We start from the raw sequence: 18,396 nt of genomic DNA on the forward strand, positions 1-18,396 counted from the left end.
TCAGAGTTTAGATTTTAGAATTAAGAATTAATAATGGCAAAATGGTAAATAAAATTAACGGCAAGTTAACGTCCGTTTGAAAAAATTGGTGAATATTTTTGAAAATTAGGGGTATATGGTGAATTTCATTATTTGTAGGGTATTTGGTGCAAAACCCGTACTATAAAATTAGTTTACTACAAAATTCTTTTCCTCTAACTCTGTAGATCCAGATGGATTCTTTCTCCTTCCATTGGATCTTCTTCTCTTTTCTTTGCTTCCCATTTCTTACAACTATTGATGCTGACACTGATCGTAATTCCATCGTCACTCCTATCAATCGCGATCTCTATCATTCCAGGTATTTTTTGTTTGCTTTAATTTTTCTGTGGTTCTTTCTAATTAGCAAGAATTGGAGTTGAATTCTGTGACAGTTCACATTTTAATAGCATTTTTTGATGGGTTTTCTTTCATTATTTTTGGGTCAGATTTATTTTGGATTCTTACTTGCCAAGGAATCAGGATGATTTTAGTGGGAAAGTGAATTTGTAGCTTTATTTTTTCTGGTTTTCCTTCTAATTGTGATTGTTTTGCAAGAAATGAAGTGGAATTGTGTGAAATTTAACATTGTAGCCTTCATTTTTGTGGGTTTAAATTTTTGATTGCCAAGGAAATGGGGGAATTTTTTTGGGAATGTGAATTTTTTAGCCTTATTTTTCTGGGTTTGCTTCCAATCTTTGTTTTTTTTTTATTAGTTGTGTTTGCTTGGTAAGAAATGGAGAGGATTTTTGGTGGGAAATTCAACGATTTGGCCTTCATTTTGTTGGTTTTCTTTCAATTGCTGTGGCTCAGATTTATATACTATACTAATTTTACAGTGCCAACTTGATGGGAGAGATTGAGGCATTGGCGAATCGTCACCCAAACAAGCTTAGTGTGAGTGTTTGTTGCTATAATGTAATATTTTTGGCTTTAAGCTTACTATTTGAAAGTAGGCATTAGCGTTTGTTTGTTGTTTTATGAGGCAGATAGAAACAATTGCATCTGAAAACAAGGGGTATCAAGCACAGATAGCTGTTGTTACTTATTGCAGGGATAGAAAGGAAGATGACAAGTCAAAGTTCAGGATCCTTCTTGTAAGTTTCCCAACTTTTACTTATTTGTTTTTTTTTACTGCTTTTTTTTACTATAATGGCAGGTTTCAAGTCATTAATGTTTAACCATTGCGAATGTTGAGATTAAGAATATGCATAAATGTATGTTTTGTATATGATGCATACTGGAGCCGTACCTGCAAGTGGGTGTGTCGATGAACTTGTTTGTGACGGGTAAACTAGGATCTTGGTAATAACATCAATCACTCTTGGCAACCTCTTTCTCCGACCTCCAAACTCTAACTTCCTCAAAAGTAGAATGGAACTTGGCTAATGATATCCCTATCAGTGTTCTTTTGGCATGGGAAAAGAGTAAGAAGGACAATTAAGTAAAAGCTTTAGAATGGGAGAAACAATCATTAGGTGTTGAGAACTTGAGATTCTTTTTATGAATTTATATATATTATTATCAATATTTTTTTCCGATATGTGTAATTTTTTTTACAGTAGGTTCATAGGTTTGACATATGATTTACACTGATAATAATGTTTAGTTAAAAAATGCTTTAATAATTCTCAAACAATGCTTGTGTGGTATGTATACATATCACTTACCAATACTATTGAATTTGAAGTTCATTTTTTATGAGCATGAAGTTCATAGGTTTCACATTTGTTGTTGTAGATGTTTTAGTTAGCAATATAATATCTTATCTGAAGTTCATTTTATGAACCTTAATCAACAGATCCGTTGATAAACCACGTATCGGTAGCACGAATAAGGGTTCTCCTGGTTGCACCATATAATATGCCGAACTTTGTTTTGATTGAAGTATCATTTTGACCATATTAATATGTATGCTGGTTCTTCCTGAGGATGTTGTAGCATAAATCAGTTCTTGAAAACAGAACTGTAGAGTGAAGTCTGCAGGGTTGACGCTGCATTCTTAGGTGTGGGGTCACTTAACCACACTTAAATTTTCGAGTTTCAATGTTTTTTTAAAAAAATGAAAATCTGCAGTATTGCTTTCAATAGTTGACCATTTGACCCCACTTAAATATTTTTTGAAATATATTTTTCGCTTTAATAGTATATTGTTCCGGATAGGCTACTGGAAGTCTGTACTGTATAATAGTCGTTATCAAGTTTTCCAATTTGTCTCAGATTGGTGATTGGTGCTGTTTTTCACAGATGATTCCTTGTCTTCCAGACTTTTGGACAGCATGGGAGGGAGCTCATTACATCTGAGCTTGCCTTGCGAATCCTTTCAATTTTGAGTGAAGAAGAGTTTTTACCAAAAATGGATCGGAAGTCCTTGAACAACACACTTGACAAGCTTATTATCAAGGTTAACTTTTCTCTTTGTGAACTCCCCTTGTAGCTTGGACTGCTAATTAACGGTTATGTAAAGGTATTTTTTGTAAGTCTGTGTTACTTAGACTTAGGTACGGCATTATGAATGGGTGTCTGATACTGGTACATTCTATCTATGAGTCCAAATTCCAAGGCTTGTAATTTAGGATACAAGGATTCTAGGGATGTAACATCCAAAATTCTTGAATACAACCTCCATAAGTATATAAACCAAACGTGAATTTTGTTTGGCGAATAGGGGCCAAAAAAATTCCAAAAAAGTAACTTGGTTTTTGCATGCTTACTAGATCCACATATATGCTTTCCAGTTAAACAAGGACCTCTATGTTGGCTGTTCTAAAAAACAAGACCTCGATGTTGGCTATTCTGAAAAAAGGACCTCTATGTTAGCTGTTCTAAAATACAAAGACCTCTATGTTAGCTGTTCTAAAATACAAAGACCTCTATGTTGGCTGTTCTAAAAAATAAGGAGTTCTATGTTGGCTGTTCTAGAAAATGAGGACCTATATGTTGGCTGTTCTAGAAAAAGAGGACCTATATGTTGCTATATATTATCAATAGTTCTCTTTCATATAGATAGATTGTGCGCCCTTCTTTGCCTCTTACTTCCTCTCGTGACTTTAATTGGGTATTACTTCATTATGGCATATAGTGTCTAATTGTAAGGAAAAGTTTTGGGTATTGATTTCGTATTCATATCATTGTTGTGCTGTGCTAACATGGGTGCACCAACAATGATGCAAGGTTGGACTAACTACCAACAAGAGTTGGCTCAAGTGGTAAGCAGCTTGATGTCGCTTAAGGGAGGTCTCGAGTTCGAGCCTCACCGTATGCAGAAACTCTTGTTGGGAGACTCACCCACCAAAGCCAGGTGTGCGACCCGGGTCGGACTCGGATGTAGTCGGGGCAAAGCTCCGGTGAACCGGGTGGGCAACCAAAAAAAAAAAAGGTTGGACTAACTAACATAGTCCAAATCTTTGGCATTTGATTTGGAGTTCCACCTATGTGAAAAAGTCAAATCGAGAGGTTGCTTTACTTATTTGAATATCTCTTAGCAGTGCCTACTTGTTAGAATTAAAACAAAACAGTATTGTTTCTTATGTTGGAAGTATATGCATTTAATCCGTTTAGATTCTCTATATGGATTTTAGAAGCCATTGAAGTTGATTGTTTATGTTCAGCTTTTAGCAGGAACTTGACACAAGTTCTAAATTTGTAGTTCTCTTTCTATAGCCAACACCATGGTTTCCTTCTGGCTGGAATGTCATCTAGCCTTGTATCTATCGATATAGAGTAACATCCTTTTGGTGCCTGATGTCTTTAATGTGCGAACATGAATCACTTCTTAGTAGAGACTGCTAGGCATTCAAACAACACTGCAATCAAAGTAACCATAACAGGGGAATTAAGTAACCAGATAGAAATTGTATTGATTACCAAAGAAGTGAACCAAATACAATCACACTCTTTCGAGAGGAATGTGAGCTCTCCAAGTTTACTTTCCTTCTACATTTCTGAATACCTTTCTTCTTACCCCTATCTCATTATTTATAGACTCTAAGGCAGATTCTAGAATGTCAGCAGCATTCCCCCTGGACTGATATTTTCTAACAAACTCCCTTAATTTAAGCACTCACTACAATAACAGTAACTAACTTGCCAGCTCACCCTAAATGCCAGTATTTCTTCCCTTAGATCTCCTGGTGTATGTAAACATAATAGGTGGCCTAGCACATGATGTAGCAAAGACAGTCAATATTCGGGGTGGTGAGGCCTCTTAAGCCTGTCATGTAGACTTGATAGTTTTGAATGGGGATGCAAGTGTTTCTTGTTTCTGTATCTTTTGGCAGCAAAAGTTAGTGGAAGTAGGCATTCAGATTTAAGTACAACTTATGCAACAACTCATTGTTTAACATTATGTGGCATATAATATGGATGCTTAGATGAGGCAATCATTCTCTACAAAGTGAACCAAGAGATAATTCATGCACTCCATCAATCTGGAGCTGAAAAGAATGTTCTGACTGTAGCCATTAGGCTTGTCTTTCACTATTATGGGTTCAATTTACTTCCAACTAGAAGAACTTCGACTGAGAGATACTATTCTGTTAAGAAAAAGATACTTTGGAGATATACAAAATTTAACCTCAATGGTTGAGCTTCAGCTTCTATAGCCACTGGGCTGACCTGGCTCTTCTGACCAGAATATTTAGTTCATGTACACTGTATATACCAGTCAAGCTTCCAGATTGTAAGGGTCTACAGAAATGCAATTATTTAAACTTTTTTGATGTTTCGTTTCAGTATTTAGGTAATTATGTACAAAAGCCTATAAAGAATCCTTACACCTCTGGTTATATCTCTATTTAGGTTGTGCCAATGGAAAATATTAATGGTCGTAAACGTGTGGAAGCTGGAGAGCTTTGTGAAAGGAGAAACGGTATGTACATGGTTCTTTGGGCATCTTCATCGTTTATTTATCTGATAAATATTATCATGTACTATTTCTTAGTTATTTTTTGTCTGGATGATAGGAAGAGGAGTTGATCTCAACCGGAATTGGAGTGTAGATTGGGGCAAAAAAGAAAAGGTAGGTATCTCTCTAGTTTTGTTTACAAAATTCTTGCCAATAGAAATAGGGACAACAAGCTTCAATTTTGTCTATGTGTTTGTTGGGGCCTATCAGTGTCATAGAGAGATGTGATATTAACTTCAGTCCTTTATTGCACTTGACCCGATTAATCTTTTAGACCAAGGAAGAAATCGCGGTTGCGGTTGCGCTCGCGATATCACGGAAGCGCCTTGTAACGCTCGAATAGAAACAAATTGTGGTTGACGCGGCGCGAATTTTTTCAAAAAATTCATGCTGATTTTTGTCCTCGATTTTGCATTTTTGGAGTTTTATAAGTATTCTTATAACTTAATTTGACCATAGCTATCATATGATTGGGTTACACATATGGTGAGCAAAAAATTACTTAAAACATGAGATTCATATCCTATCATATATATAAATATACTAACTCATATATATTATCCAACTAAAAAGCCTACAGGAAGTTTTTCTCCTTTTGTTGGTCTGTGCATATTGTTTTTGGGCTCCTATGTGTATTTTCCTCTTCTATTTTTGGACCAATCAAATAAAGTAACAGACGTTACAAGAAAAAAACTAACTAACACGGCGAGTCACCGTTATGTAACGGATAACGCGGCGAGATGGATATGAGTTTTATCGCGGCGTTGCGTAACGACAATTCGCGTAACGGCAAGTTCAAAATCCGTTACATAATGGCCGTTACATAACGTAATGGCCGAGTTTTGTTTCCATGGTTTAGACTTTAGATATGCTTTTTGTTGTACAATTTGGCATGCCACTTTTCTTGCCTGCTAGCAATCATCACTTTCATTCCACTTCTTAGCTTGTCTTGTTTTTACTAAGTGAGTGCATAATTTAGGTTAGTATGAAGGCTTGTAAGTTTTACGTGAGGAGATTGCAACTTTTTTGGCCCCACAAATTCACACTTATCTGAGGGGACATATGGCTGTGTATGATGGAGATGGACTGATCGAACACATTAGGGAACAAAGGGTTTGTTTGAATTGTTATCCCAAAAGATTTACCATTTAGACTTTGTATATGGGATGATAAATTGGACTTTTCGACTTTGGTAACTTTCCTCATTCTGGGTGCGTCAGGTGTGCAGTTCCACTGAGGGCTCCCAGATTGCATTAAACGTGTGCAAGGTTGATTTTGATTTCGTATCGAAGGCCGCCTTGTAAAATTTGCTTTGAAGGACAATCTTTTTCTTTTTGAAATGGAACAGTTACACCTGTGTCTATATTTTGAGTTGAATGCACCCGAATACTGAACATTACACAGATTGTGAATTTTGAAGTTAACAAAATGCTTACTTGATAAAGGATGATTGTTTATCCTTTTTTTTTTTGTGTGAAAATCATGCAAAGGATAGTTTTCTTATGTTATCACATATGTTAGCTGTTGGTAGCACCGTCATAGCTATGCATATATGTAGAAGAATAAACTAAAATATTATCGCATAAAGTAGGATGCTCGAGAAGGCTCGGGGAAGGTTCCGACCCTGTTCAGTGGAAGTAAAATGGATTTTAGAGTGGAAATAACAACCTTGCTTTAAAATTTCTTTCGGAATGCCTTGATTTGGATCTTTGCTATGCTATGTGGTTGAACTACTTCTGCTTAGCGACGTGATATTATTTCTGACAATTTACGTTGTGCTATTGCTCTTTCATTGCAGGATTATGATCCTTATGAAGAAAATCCTGGAAGTGCTCCTTTCAGTGAGCCTGAGAGCCAAATTATGCGGAAAGTTGCCTTGTCATTTGAGCCACATCTGTGGGTTAATGTGCACTCTGGAATGCAGGTTATGAAATGTTTATATCATATTTTTTGAGAACTCAAATATTTATGTTTCAATGTGGTTATTCAAGTCATCAACTTTTATAATGTTCGTAATTGAATAATAAAATTATTTATAGTTAAATGTGTGTCTTGGAGACCGTGAAAGTCAAACTGTGTAAACTAATGTGGGACAGAGGGACTGTATACTGTTTGCTTGTTATTGTACTTTTTGTTTGAATAGTTATTGTATATCTTCCTTTTTATGCCCCACTATTATACATCTCTGCTGCAGTGATATTGACTTCATTCTGCCCCCTATGCTTCTCAGGCTTTATTCATGCCATATGACCACAGAAATACTACCCCAGATGGAGCATCTTCAGCTAAAATGAAAGCCTTGGTCAATGATCTAAACTATCGGCACTTCCAAGGTCACTGCATGACTGGTTCTGGGGGAGGCTCCGTGGGGTTAGTTTATCTAACTTGCGCGAAAAATAATTGTACTGATCTTCTTCAGTAGTTCTTATGAAGTGCTGTATGCATATTGATTGTTTTTCTGAAGCTAGTGAAAAATGGGTTGAATACAAAGCCTCTTAGTTGTAGGCAGATAAGCGGAACAATGTTTGTGCTCAGGTCCCTTCATAAATAGTTCTTGTTCCCCATTGATAAGTATCTGGCGCACAAGCATGAAGATGGTATTACGTAACATCAGTGCGCTTCCGTTTATGCTATAGCTGCTGCTCGTTCTTCAAGAAGAGGATGGGAAAGAAAAAGAAGTGTTGTTGGGAGATTCTGTTCGTAGGTCAGTTGTGTATTTGTAGTTAAAAACCACTGTTAAATCAGGATTTTATTCTCATTAACAACATCTATTAACACAACTTAAACAACCAACTTTAAGTCGTTAACTGCATACTCAGAGCTGCCCTTCACCATTAATCGTCATTAAACCTTAATCTCAACACTTCCTCACTTTTGTACTGTTTACTACCACCGATATCATCACCTTTAGCCTTTAGGCTTCAACCACCAAAACAATTACCAGAATCACTCAGGAAACACACTGGCCGAAGAACAATGAGTCCCAACACACCCCTATCTTAGTCTCTCCCTCTCTCCTCTGTTACGGTCATGGTTTCCAATCAACAATCACCATCATGAGCACCATCACCATCACCATCACTTCCACCCATGTGGCTATGGCCTATGGGTACTACAAGTGACTGCTATTGACCACCCAAATACCACCATCCAACTTCAAACATCAGCTTCTTGAATCCCTGAATTCCAACCAAATCATCAGCTTTACATAACAGATAGCAACCTAAATAGAAATCACTTGCAACTATTATAAAGAAGTAAGCCTGGAGCTTTAAGAAAGGATTTATTCTTTGAGGTATGCATTTAGCTGCGTTGTAGACATAAGAGCAGCAGGTGGGAGGATGTGAAGAATTGTTGGGGTTGGGAATTTGGGATTGATGGGACACTACATGGCGCTATTTGATAGGAAAACCATGGTTTTAGGGATTTTAATTAAGTTGGATTCAATTAGGGTTTTATTAAGAAATTAAGTGCTGTCATAAGGGTTATTTGACCATTAGATGGATGATATAGAATCTAGGGTGTATGAGTATACAATCAAAGACTTAAGGGTGACATCTGATTATTTATATAGCGGGGGATGGTTATGAGAGTAGACCTCACAAATGGTATAACATAAGGTTAAAAGTCCCTTAGTCTTGTATTGTTTTGAGACGAGGAGAGAGAAAGAGAGAGTGGTTGAAGAACAAGTACCAGTTCAAGTTTTAAAAACATTTGCGCGTCAATGGGATTGCTTATCCATGGCCTTGTACTTCATGCACAGTTTGCTTCAGAAACTTTCATTTTGGCTAATCACCTGCTTTTTTCTAGGTATCTAGCACACGGAACCGCGACAGACTACATCTATGAGATTGCAAGAGTTCCCATGGCTTTCACTTTTGAGGTCTGTCAGCTTGCTTTATGTAGTTATTTGATCAAGTTGCCTTTTATGCAACAGCTTTATATGTTCTATTCACATTTTGCAGATATATGGAGATGAATCAGCTCCGGCAAAAGACTGCTTCAGAATGTTTAACCCAACAGATTTAACCACCTTTAAGGTACCTTGAGTTCTAGTTTATTATTTTGTTTTAGTGTGGTGGCCAGTGGGGGTAAAGAACTGGGAACAGACAACAAACCAACAGGCCTGGAATGTTTTAGGTGGGCCATATAGTTGCCAGCTTAATTTTAGCCTGATTAACTTGGCTGGACTAGTACGGGTGGGTTTGTGGCAGGCTGGTGAGGTCGGAGTTTGACCCATGACCTTACACGACACTTGGTTACTTCATCTCAAACTAAAACTTGACTTTTTTTGTATGAAATGGCCGAGTCGGACACTTAGACACCCGTAATCGAGTAGACACATTATCTTTGTCTGAGTAACATAGGCTCTGATCACTTTTGGTACTTTGTTTTCTGATAATAAGATGGGTCTGACAGCTTGCCATAATACATTTTCTAATAGCCAAAACTCGATATCTTTGTGTTGATTGCAGAGAGTTCTTAACGACTGGTCGGCTGCATTCTTCACAATTTTCAAGTTTGGACCACAACTGCTAGGTCTTGCAAACTCGGAGGAACCAGTTAAGTGGATATCGATTGACGACTATTTAGATGGATACTTGATGAGTAGACGGAATCGTTATGGAAAGAAAATGGAAGTGTTAGAGCTGGGATTGCAGGAGATACGATCATATTTCAGACTTTTCATGCTATCTTGTGTTATTTTGATGTTTATGTTCTGTACTAGAATCTCAAAGAGCAAGCTTCAGAGGCCTATTGTTTCTCCCTTGTCTCCATGATGCAGTTATTACAATTCTTTTGGTACCACATTATTCCCATTAATTATATGTATTCTTTTTCTTGCGGTACAGAGTAAAATCATCAAATCTTGGTTCCATTAGTCCCTTCTTCTCAGTCTAGGTTATGTACACTAATTTAGTGTTATTTCTGTCAAGAAATAATATGCCTTATTGTATAAAAAAGTAGAATTAAAATATGGAAGTCATTTTTTTTTTTTTTTTTTTTTTGATAAGGAGAAAAGACTTAGGCAAACCGCCCATTAATCAGGGGGTCAACCTAAAACATCCTTACGGATGATAAGGGAAAAATCCAGACAATAAGGGGGAAACCAATATAACAGCGAGGAGTAAGAATGCGCCTTTTTAGCCATGAAATCTGCCGCCCGGTTTGCCTCACGGAAGCAGTGACAGAAACGACACTCCGAAAATAGAGCAGCATCCAACCCTACATCAACCAGAATGTTAGATATTTCCCATGGAACACGCCAAATATGCCTCATAGAGTTAATAACTACCAAATTATCACCTTCCACCACCAACTTAGGGATATTCAGCGAAAGGGCTCCTTTAATGCCCGCATGCAGAGCCCAAGCTTCTGCTTGAACAATGGAAACATACTGCCCTAGCGACTTAGCTCCAGCCAGCAACACCTCCCCCTCCGTATTGCGAATAACAAAACCCAGGGCTGCATCCCCATTTCCCAGCTTAGAACCATCGAAATTTAACTTGCAGAACCCCTCAGGAGGGGGATTCCAAATAACTCGGGGACCCGACCTCACACCCTTACTCTGCAAAGGAGGTCTCACCAAGCACCCCCCAGAATCATCCACTTGCTTTACGGGACCACCAACCCATTGCGCAAAAAAATGGCTAATCAAATAACTAGCCTTCCTAGGCGAAAAACCCTCCTCATTAAAGATTACTTTGTTTCGACAAAACCAAATAAACCACCAAACACAGGCCAATTTCTCAACTGACGCCTTATCAAGAACTAGATGACACTCCTCAAACCAGTACCTGAAGGAAGAAGAAATCGACACATTTATCAAATTCGGAATTCCCGGCCAACCCTCAGACACTTGCAAACACTCATTACCTGAAGAGTAAACGGACAAGCAAAACACAGATGAGCAACTGATTCAGAATTATGACAGCAAAGAACACATTGTTGAGGAACAAAAACTTTACACTTCTCAAGTCTATCCTTAGAGGGCAAACCATCATGGCACGCTTTCCAAAGAAATAATTTTATCTTAGGAGCTACATTAAGCTTCCAGATCCAGCCGAACTCAACCTTCTCAAAATTAGGATTAAGAACTCCCTGAGCAAGCAAGGCACCCGTTTTGACTGAGTACTGGCCATCTGCAGTCAACCCCCAAAACAAGGTGTCCTCTTGAGGAGAAGAAGGAAGAAAAATAGAACAAATCTTCTCCCCAACATGAGCTGGAACCAAAACATCAAGCCTAGCTCTATCCCACCCCCCCGTCACAGAAAGAACATCACAGACTGAAAGAGCCTCACTCCCAGGAGGGGGACTAACAATTTGGCTAATGGGGTACTGAAACACCCAATTATCATACCAAAAACTAACACTTCTACCATTCCCTAGTTGCCAGCGAAGCCCTTTCCTGAACAAAGGCCGCAGAGACATAAGTCTCCTCCATTGCCACGAAGCAATAGGAGACACCCTGTGAGTTAGCACATCTTGAGACTTGAAATATTTTCTTTTTACCAAGCTAACCCACAGATTGTCATGGGCTTTGAGAAGCTGCCAAAGGAGTTTCATCTGAAGAGCTACATTATTAACATTCGCTTTACGAATGCCCAAACCACCATAATCCTTGGGAAGACAGATCCTGTCCCACCCAATCAAGTTAGCTGTCTTATTCATGGTGTCTTTGTTCCAGAAAAAATTACGGTAGGTTTTATCTAACCCCGATAGCACAGGTTGCGGAAGATAAAAACTTTGCATTTGATAATTGGCTTTAGTTGCCAGATTAGCCTGAATCAGCACTGTTCTACCGGCTTGTGAAAGCGAGTTAGCTTTCCATTTCGGGAGCTGATTCACCACCTTAGAGCAAATCACTCCAAACGTCTCCTTGGTTACACGGGAATCAATAATAGGGCAACCCAAATACTCCCCCAAAGTGCTAACCTCTGACATTCCCAGTAACGTCGCAAAGTTGCCTTTAGCTAATAGCGAAACATTTGGGGAACATTGAAACGCAGATTTATGGAAATTCACCAACTGACCAGACATTGCGCAGTATTTATCAAGAATCTGTTTTATGACTATACAACTAGCGTCCGAGGCTTTTGCAAAAATCATAGTATCATCTGCAAAAGTGAGAAAAGGGATACGCACACCCGATTTTCCAATTGAAACACCAATTAATTTATCCCGATGAAGATTAGCTGCAGAAAGTTGTCTGGCAAGCAGCTCAGCACATAAAATAAAAAGGTAAGGAGACAAGGGGTCACCTTGACGAATGCCTCTAGATGGGCTGAACCTTTCCCCCGGAAGGCCATTGACCAGCACTGAAAATGACGGGGTAGAAATACAACTTTCAATCCATCCTACCCACTTTGAGCAAAATCCTAATTTCTTTAACGAGGTTAATATATACCTCCACTCAAGCCGATCGTACGCTTTTTCCATATCGAGCTTGATTGCAATCCACCCCGAAACACCTGATTTTCTTTGAAAGGAGTGGAAAACTTCATGAGCTATTAGAATATTATCCTGAATAAAACGTTCTGGAACAAAGGCCCCCTGAAGAGGGTGGATAATCTTACCCAACACCGTTTTAAGGCGATTAGTCAATACTTTGGAAATGACTTTATAGATAGTGGAGCAAAGACTAATTGGTCTAAAATGATTCGCAGAAGAAGGATTTTCAATTTTTGGGATGAGAGCAAGAAAAGTATGGTTAATTTCCTTCAGAATGTGGCCAGAGTGGAAGAAAGCGCGCACAGCTCGAATAACAGAGTTACCAACTAACGTCCAATATTTTTGAAAGAAAAAGGGAGGATAGCCATCAGGACCAGGCGATTTATCCGGAGCAAGATCAAAAACTGCTGACTTAATCTCCTCAGCTGAGACTTCAGCTACAAGCTCCAAATTATCATCATCAGAAATAATTGGAGAAAGAAGCTGGAAGTCCACCTCCTCATCAAAGCCACAATCAGGGTTAGAGACAAACCGTTGCTCAAATTCCTGCGAAATTGCTTTGGAAATCTCAGCTGGAGCAGAAATTACACGATCTACCGCCGTTTTAAAACTTTTTATTTGGTTTCTACTTCTACGAATCGACGCATGAGTATGGTAGTAACTAGTATTAGCATCCCCCAAATGAAGATAGTTTACCTTGCTCTTTTGTTTCCAATAGTCATGACTAAAAGAAAGCAATTTATCTCTTTTCTGTAACAGACGATCCTGTTGACATGCTAAAACAGGACTCAATGGCAACTCAAGAAGTTGAGCTTGGATTTGATTAAGCTGGTCATCAACCCTTCGAAGTTGTCTAAAAACATTACCAAATTTAAATTTATTCCATGACTTAGCCTTTTCTTTTAATAATTTGCATTTCTTTGATAAAATAAACATATGAGATCCATGAAAATGCGTACACCAGGTTTTTTTGACTAACGTATCAAAATCCTTTCGTTGGCACCACATTTTTTCAAACCGAAAAGGGGGTGCTTTGAAAACCTGATGATTAGTGAGATCCAATGAGATTTGGCAATGGTCTGATGAAGTAAAAGGATGATGAATAAGTTTAGCTTGCGGGAACCAACTAAGCCATAACGGGCTCGCTATCCCCCGATCCAAACGCTCTAAAATATTATTAGGACCAGCTCGTTTTTTGCGCCACGTAAAACGCGAGCCATGAAAGGGGAGATCAATGCAGGGAAGCGATGCTAACAAAAAATTTATATTAGAGGCCCGACTTATAGAGAAGGGAGCCCCCCCTAATTTATCTTGTTCACAGCCAATATCATTAAAATCACCCAAAATAACAAAAGGGGAATCTAAGGAATTAGCAAATTGGATGACTTCCTCCCAGAACTCAATCTTATGGCCATTCTGCGGCGGAGCATAAACAAAAATAATAACAAAACTTAGATTCTCATTAAGCATAGTCACTGAACAAGCTATAAATCGGGCACCTTTGGTTAGAACAACAAGATTAAATGGAGATTGAATATTTTCTTTCCAAAATAACCAGAGACCACCAGCTAGGCCTAATGTGGGAACATAGTCAAAAAAAGAGAAACCACACTGATTGGCAGTTAACTGAGTAGGAGGAGCTTTAGACTTAACTTCACAAATATAAATACTAATCCGGTTGCTAGCACAAAAGTCCTTAATATCCGAACATGCATTCTTCTTCAACGCGCCTCTAATGTTCCAAAAACCCACAATCATAATCTAAAAATAATAATTATTACAATCCAGAGCTTGAACATGATAACTACCGGAAACAGACTATAGTAAGACATAATTTGAAAACTAAAAGAAATCAGCCAGGAAATACATCTGCTACTTATTCCCAGCACCCGAAGAGACTGAGCCTCAAGCCCGAAAACAACAAGTGAACTTTCAATCCATAACCAATTCAACTGAAAGCATCAACAAAAGCATAACAAAAGGATGAAAATTCATTGATAATAACCAAAAGATGCTAAGAGAGAAGCTGGGGAAGGGGGGAGAGCAAGCATATGAGAAGCTAATCCTCCTGCGCCACACACAGCGAAAAGGAAGGAACAACCTAGCTTCCCATAGCATTAAACAAAATTGCCTATTAATAATACAAAAAAACAAAGAAGCTTCTAATGCATAATTATTCCTACTTCTCCAACTACACAACCTTCCCATCAAACTAAATGAAACTTCCATCAAATAGCATCTTCAAAAAGTAACCAAAAACCATTCCCTAGATCAATTCTAACCATAAAAAACTTACGGCTTGGACCTCTTCAGATCTGAAGAAGCTGAATCGTCCTCATTGTTACCCTTTCTTCGCTTGGCAGCACTAGATAGAGAAGAGGGAGCCTTAGAAATCTCCTGCTCAACACCCATGGCATGAATGTGCTTAACAATGGAGCTCTCTGAATCGATAGATTGAAACGAGGTTTCAAGCATTGGCTGAACATCACTAACAGATTTTTCATCATCAGCAAGAATCAAAGTATCATTCTCAACACCAGAACCATACACAGAAATCCCACCGAAATTCTGATCAGACAACATTTCCAAGGGGCCGAAAGAATTACCTTGACAGTAGTTATCCGGATAGATTACCTGAAGAGGGACAGGAGAGAGCCAACCTCACCAGCCAGGGGTGGAGCAAAAGAAGACCTTGCTCCCTCACCATTCTCACAGTGAGAGAAATCAAGCATAGCAGCCTGAAAGCAAGTAGAAGAGGGCAACTGGAGGGGGGCAGCATTACTAGCAGAATCATCATCAGAGTCACTCACGCATTCACAACCAGGGGGAATAACACACATTACTGCCTTACCTTTACCTTGCCCATACTGAGGGACAGTAGCAGGCTTAGGGATAAACTGGGAAGGCTCACGAATGACAATACCATGATCTTTACGTTTACCCACAACAGACGCAGACTTAGATAGATGCACAGCAGATTTAGTAAAAGCATTCTTATTCCCAGCATTTCTAAAAACTGACTTAGGCTTCGCTTGTACCACATTGGCTTCCACAGCCCTGGTAGCAAGCTGTTCATGCCTAGTAGCCAGCGAGAGAAGCTCAGCCAAGTGCTTTTGTTTAGGGCTTTTTAAGAGAGAGACAGTGACCTCCTTCTTAGGAGCATGCAATAAGGGACAAGTATCAATAGTATGGTCCTCACAACCACAAAAGGAACAACCAGAACTGAAATCCTCATACCAAATGACATAACCACACACACGACCACCAGCACGAACCAACTCAGCATACTCAAGAAGAGGGGCAGAGATATCTACCCGAATACAAGCACGAGCAAAACGAATTTTGTTTCTTAAAAGAGAATTAGAATCGAGCTTAATAAGCACCCCCACATTATTAGCAGCAAACAAATTAGCAAGAGATTCAAAATTCAGTAACTCAGTAGGAAAGCGAGGAATGCGAACCCAAAGATCCACCCATTTAATTTCCTCTAGAAAAGGGTCAAAATTAGGTCTCCAAGCTTGCAAAACAAACAAGTCCCCTTGGACATGCCAAGGTCTTCCGACCACACAAGATACAAATCTAGGATTCGCAAATTTTAATAAAATCCAGTGATTACCCATATCAGAAACTCAATGTCCCCTTTCACAAATTTTCATTCTGCCTTAGTTTTAGAAATTATGGTACGCACATCAAGGGGCTCACCTAACATCTTACCAATCAAGCAAGACTTGGAAAGCTCCTGAATATCTCGCTGCACCTGAGAAAGCTCATCCACAATTACCGCTTCAGGGAAAGAAGCATCAGAGGAGGTCCTGATCACCAAACCCATCAGAGGTGGGACATGCATCCCACCACTACACTCCACCCATCACAGGGGCTAACCCAGGCTCAGGAGGAAAGACCTCCTTCACAGGGACAGCATCTGAGCCAATAACAGCTCTTTTGAAATTCATTAACAACTTAAAAGAGAGGAACAGTTATTAAAGCAAAAGGAGAGAAAAAGATAGATACTAAGAGTTACGAACTGAGAAAGGAGAAATGAGAAGTATTGAGAAAAATACTTACCCAGCAAACCTTTTTATAGGGTCTAAAATGCACACAAACAACAGGAAATGCCAATCTTAAAACCTTTGACAAATGTAACTTACCATCGCCATTAATGCTAAAGAAGCTTCTGCAAATTTCGTCTGAGTAAATGAAGAACTGCACGCCAAAAATTGAAAGAGGAAAAAACAAAATCCCTCCAGAATTGAATGACCACACAACAAACGAAAAGAAACTTTCCCTCAGCACACAAACTCTCTGACTCACATTAAATGCACAAACCCTCAAGAGCCAATAGAAAGTCCCCTTCTCGAGAAAACCCTAGTTCAAGCTTAAAGGACACCAAATAGTGGCACCAGGCTGTAAATCATCATCAAACGCTACTAACAGTAGCTTTAAAGGAGAACTAACCCTATCAGAGTAGGGTGAAAGCCAATAATGATAGCTAATAATCACCCCTATTATCGCCATAAACAAGGCAGAGATAGAGATAAACCAACACGAAAAGATAATTAATCTTAGGGAAAAGCAGCAGAAGGCTATTGAATTGGGATTTCTGTATGAATAACAGAGATTACCATAAAGATATGGAAACTGAATCAAATTGGGCGAAAATTCTAGGGTTTCTCGAGGGGACTTTGGGGGGTTTTCCTTTTCTCTCTTTCTCTTTCTCTTTCTAGCTTTCTCTCTCTAAAATATGGAAGTCTTTATGAAGAAGAAGTATTACTTTAACTAGAATTAATTCTGACATTTTTATTCTTAATTTCCTTATAACAGAAATTAGCGATCAGATGCCCAGATCATTTCATCCAAGGTTCTTGACAAACTTGGAAAAACAAAGTGATGGAGTTGCAAAGATGCTTAAATCACAGAAACTTAAAATACTGACATTAATGTATGGCTACTAATGTAAGTTAAATGTTTCCTCCGTTTCAAAATATAAGTTATTCACACTTTACGAAAATTTGCTTTGACCACGAATATCTCTCATAATATTATAAATGAAAATTATATCGTTGGATTCGTCATGAAAAATACTGTAATAACATTAATTTTTTAATTTTTTTATCCACGTAAATTGAGAATGATTGACGGTTAAAGTTCAATCTCAAAAATCGTATGTGATTTATATTTTGAAACGGAGGAAGTAATACTTTATTTTCAAGTTTTTTTTTCTTCTAAGTTATTACCTTAAACTAACAAATAATGAGGAAATATAATATCTTTTCATAAGATTGTTTTTTTCTTTGTAATCCTCACAATATTGGATTAAGATAGACAATGATGTAGAGAAGGAGAAAAGAGTGCTTCATCATGGATAGATTGAAAAGAATTTGGGTGGAGACTAAGATAACAAATGAGAGCATGTTGAAGAACATCTAAAAGTTAACAATTTATTCTGAACTTGATTGTGGAGGTATATACGTTGTAGGACCAGTAAAGACTAAAGATGGCATAGATGATAAGATATCCCTATCACCAGATCCCAAATAAAAGATGTAAACAACAGCTAAGGTATCTTAATTTTAGACTTCAATGTAGGACAATGTTACATTTATTTGATGGGTAGTTTATTCACTAGAAATAGAGCCTTAAAAACTATTAGAAATGATGAGTTGGATTCCACTATTTATTTATTTCTATTAGTAGCGGGTTGTTGATCCATCGGATAGATGAAGTTTTTTCCTTCAATGTAACCTTAGTTATTCATACGAGTAACATCATTTAATGATTAATCATACGAATATGCTATTTGATCATACGAGTAACTCCAACTGTCCACAAAAGTAACATCATTTCTTCATATAAGTAACTTCACTTAATCATATGACACTACTATTTAATCATATGAGTAACCCCAATTATTCACAAAGTAACCAACTTTTCAAGCTTGTCTTGGCCTAGTGGTTAAGATTGAGGTGCTGTGAACGATAGGTCACAGGTTCGAATCCCCCCTCCCCTTCTTTGTACTTTGT

At 38.2% G+C, this 18,396-nt stretch overlaps 2 protein-coding genes across 2 annotated transcripts; one reads left to right on the forward strand and one right to left on the reverse strand.

The window, feature by feature from the left end:
- Positions 1–148: 148 nt before the first annotated feature.
- LOC104898281 (uncharacterized) lies at positions 149–9,774 on the forward strand. Its single transcript, XM_010685335.4, has 11 exons — positions 149–340; positions 858–915; positions 1,008–1,115; positions 2,285–2,422; positions 4,819–4,888; positions 4,983–5,038; positions 6,723–6,848; positions 7,155–7,294; positions 8,735–8,807; positions 8,890–8,964; positions 9,400–9,774. Exons 1-11 carry the CDS (start codon positions 213–215, stop codon positions 9,703–9,705), a joined length of 1,278 nt encoding a protein of 425 aa, XP_010683637.2. The 5' UTR covers positions 149–212; the 3' UTR covers positions 9,706–9,774.
- Positions 9,775–9,977: 203 nt separating this feature from the next.
- LOC130592116 (uncharacterized) lies at positions 9,978–16,533 on the reverse strand. Its single transcript, XM_057396283.1, has 7 exons — positions 16,525–16,533; positions 16,259–16,335; positions 16,091–16,188; positions 15,037–15,863; positions 14,673–14,944; positions 10,894–13,229; positions 9,978–10,801 (listed from the first exon to the last, which is right to left on the reverse strand). Exons 1-7 carry the CDS (start codon positions 16,531–16,533, stop codon positions 9,978–9,980), a joined length of 4,443 nt encoding a protein of 1,480 aa, XP_057252266.1.
- Between the last annotated feature and the right edge of the window lie 1,863 nt (positions 16,534–18,396).

Source organism: Beta vulgaris, chromosome 7 (assembly GCF_026745355.1).
Source record: "Beta vulgaris subsp. vulgaris cultivar EL10 chromosome 7, EL10.2, whole genome shotgun sequence".
Taxonomy (NCBI): Eukaryota; Viridiplantae; Streptophyta; class Magnoliopsida; order Caryophyllales; family Amaranthaceae; genus Beta; species Beta vulgaris.

Coding starts and splice junctions, on each gene's coding strand:
- LOC104898281 (XM_010685335.4), top strand. CDS start 213: ATGGATTCTTTCTCCTTCCATTGGATCTTCTTCTCTTTTCTTTGCTTC. Junction 341..857: donor CGCGATCTCTATCATTCCAG/GTATTTTTTGTT, acceptor CTAATTTTACAG/TGCCAACTTGATGGGAGAGA. Junction 916..1,007: donor GTCACCCAAACAAGCTTAGT/GTGAGTGTTTGT, acceptor TTTATGAGGCAG/ATAGAAACAATTGCATCTGA.
- LOC130592116 (XM_057396283.1), bottom strand. Junction 16,189..16,258: donor GTCTTTCCTCCTGAGCCTGG/GTTAGCCCCTGT, acceptor TTTGGTGATCAG/GACCTCCTCTGATGCTTCTT. Junction 10,802..10,893: donor TAAGGATAGACTTGAGAAGT/GTAAAGTTTTTG, acceptor TTTACTCTTCAG/GTAATGAGTGTTTGCAAGTG.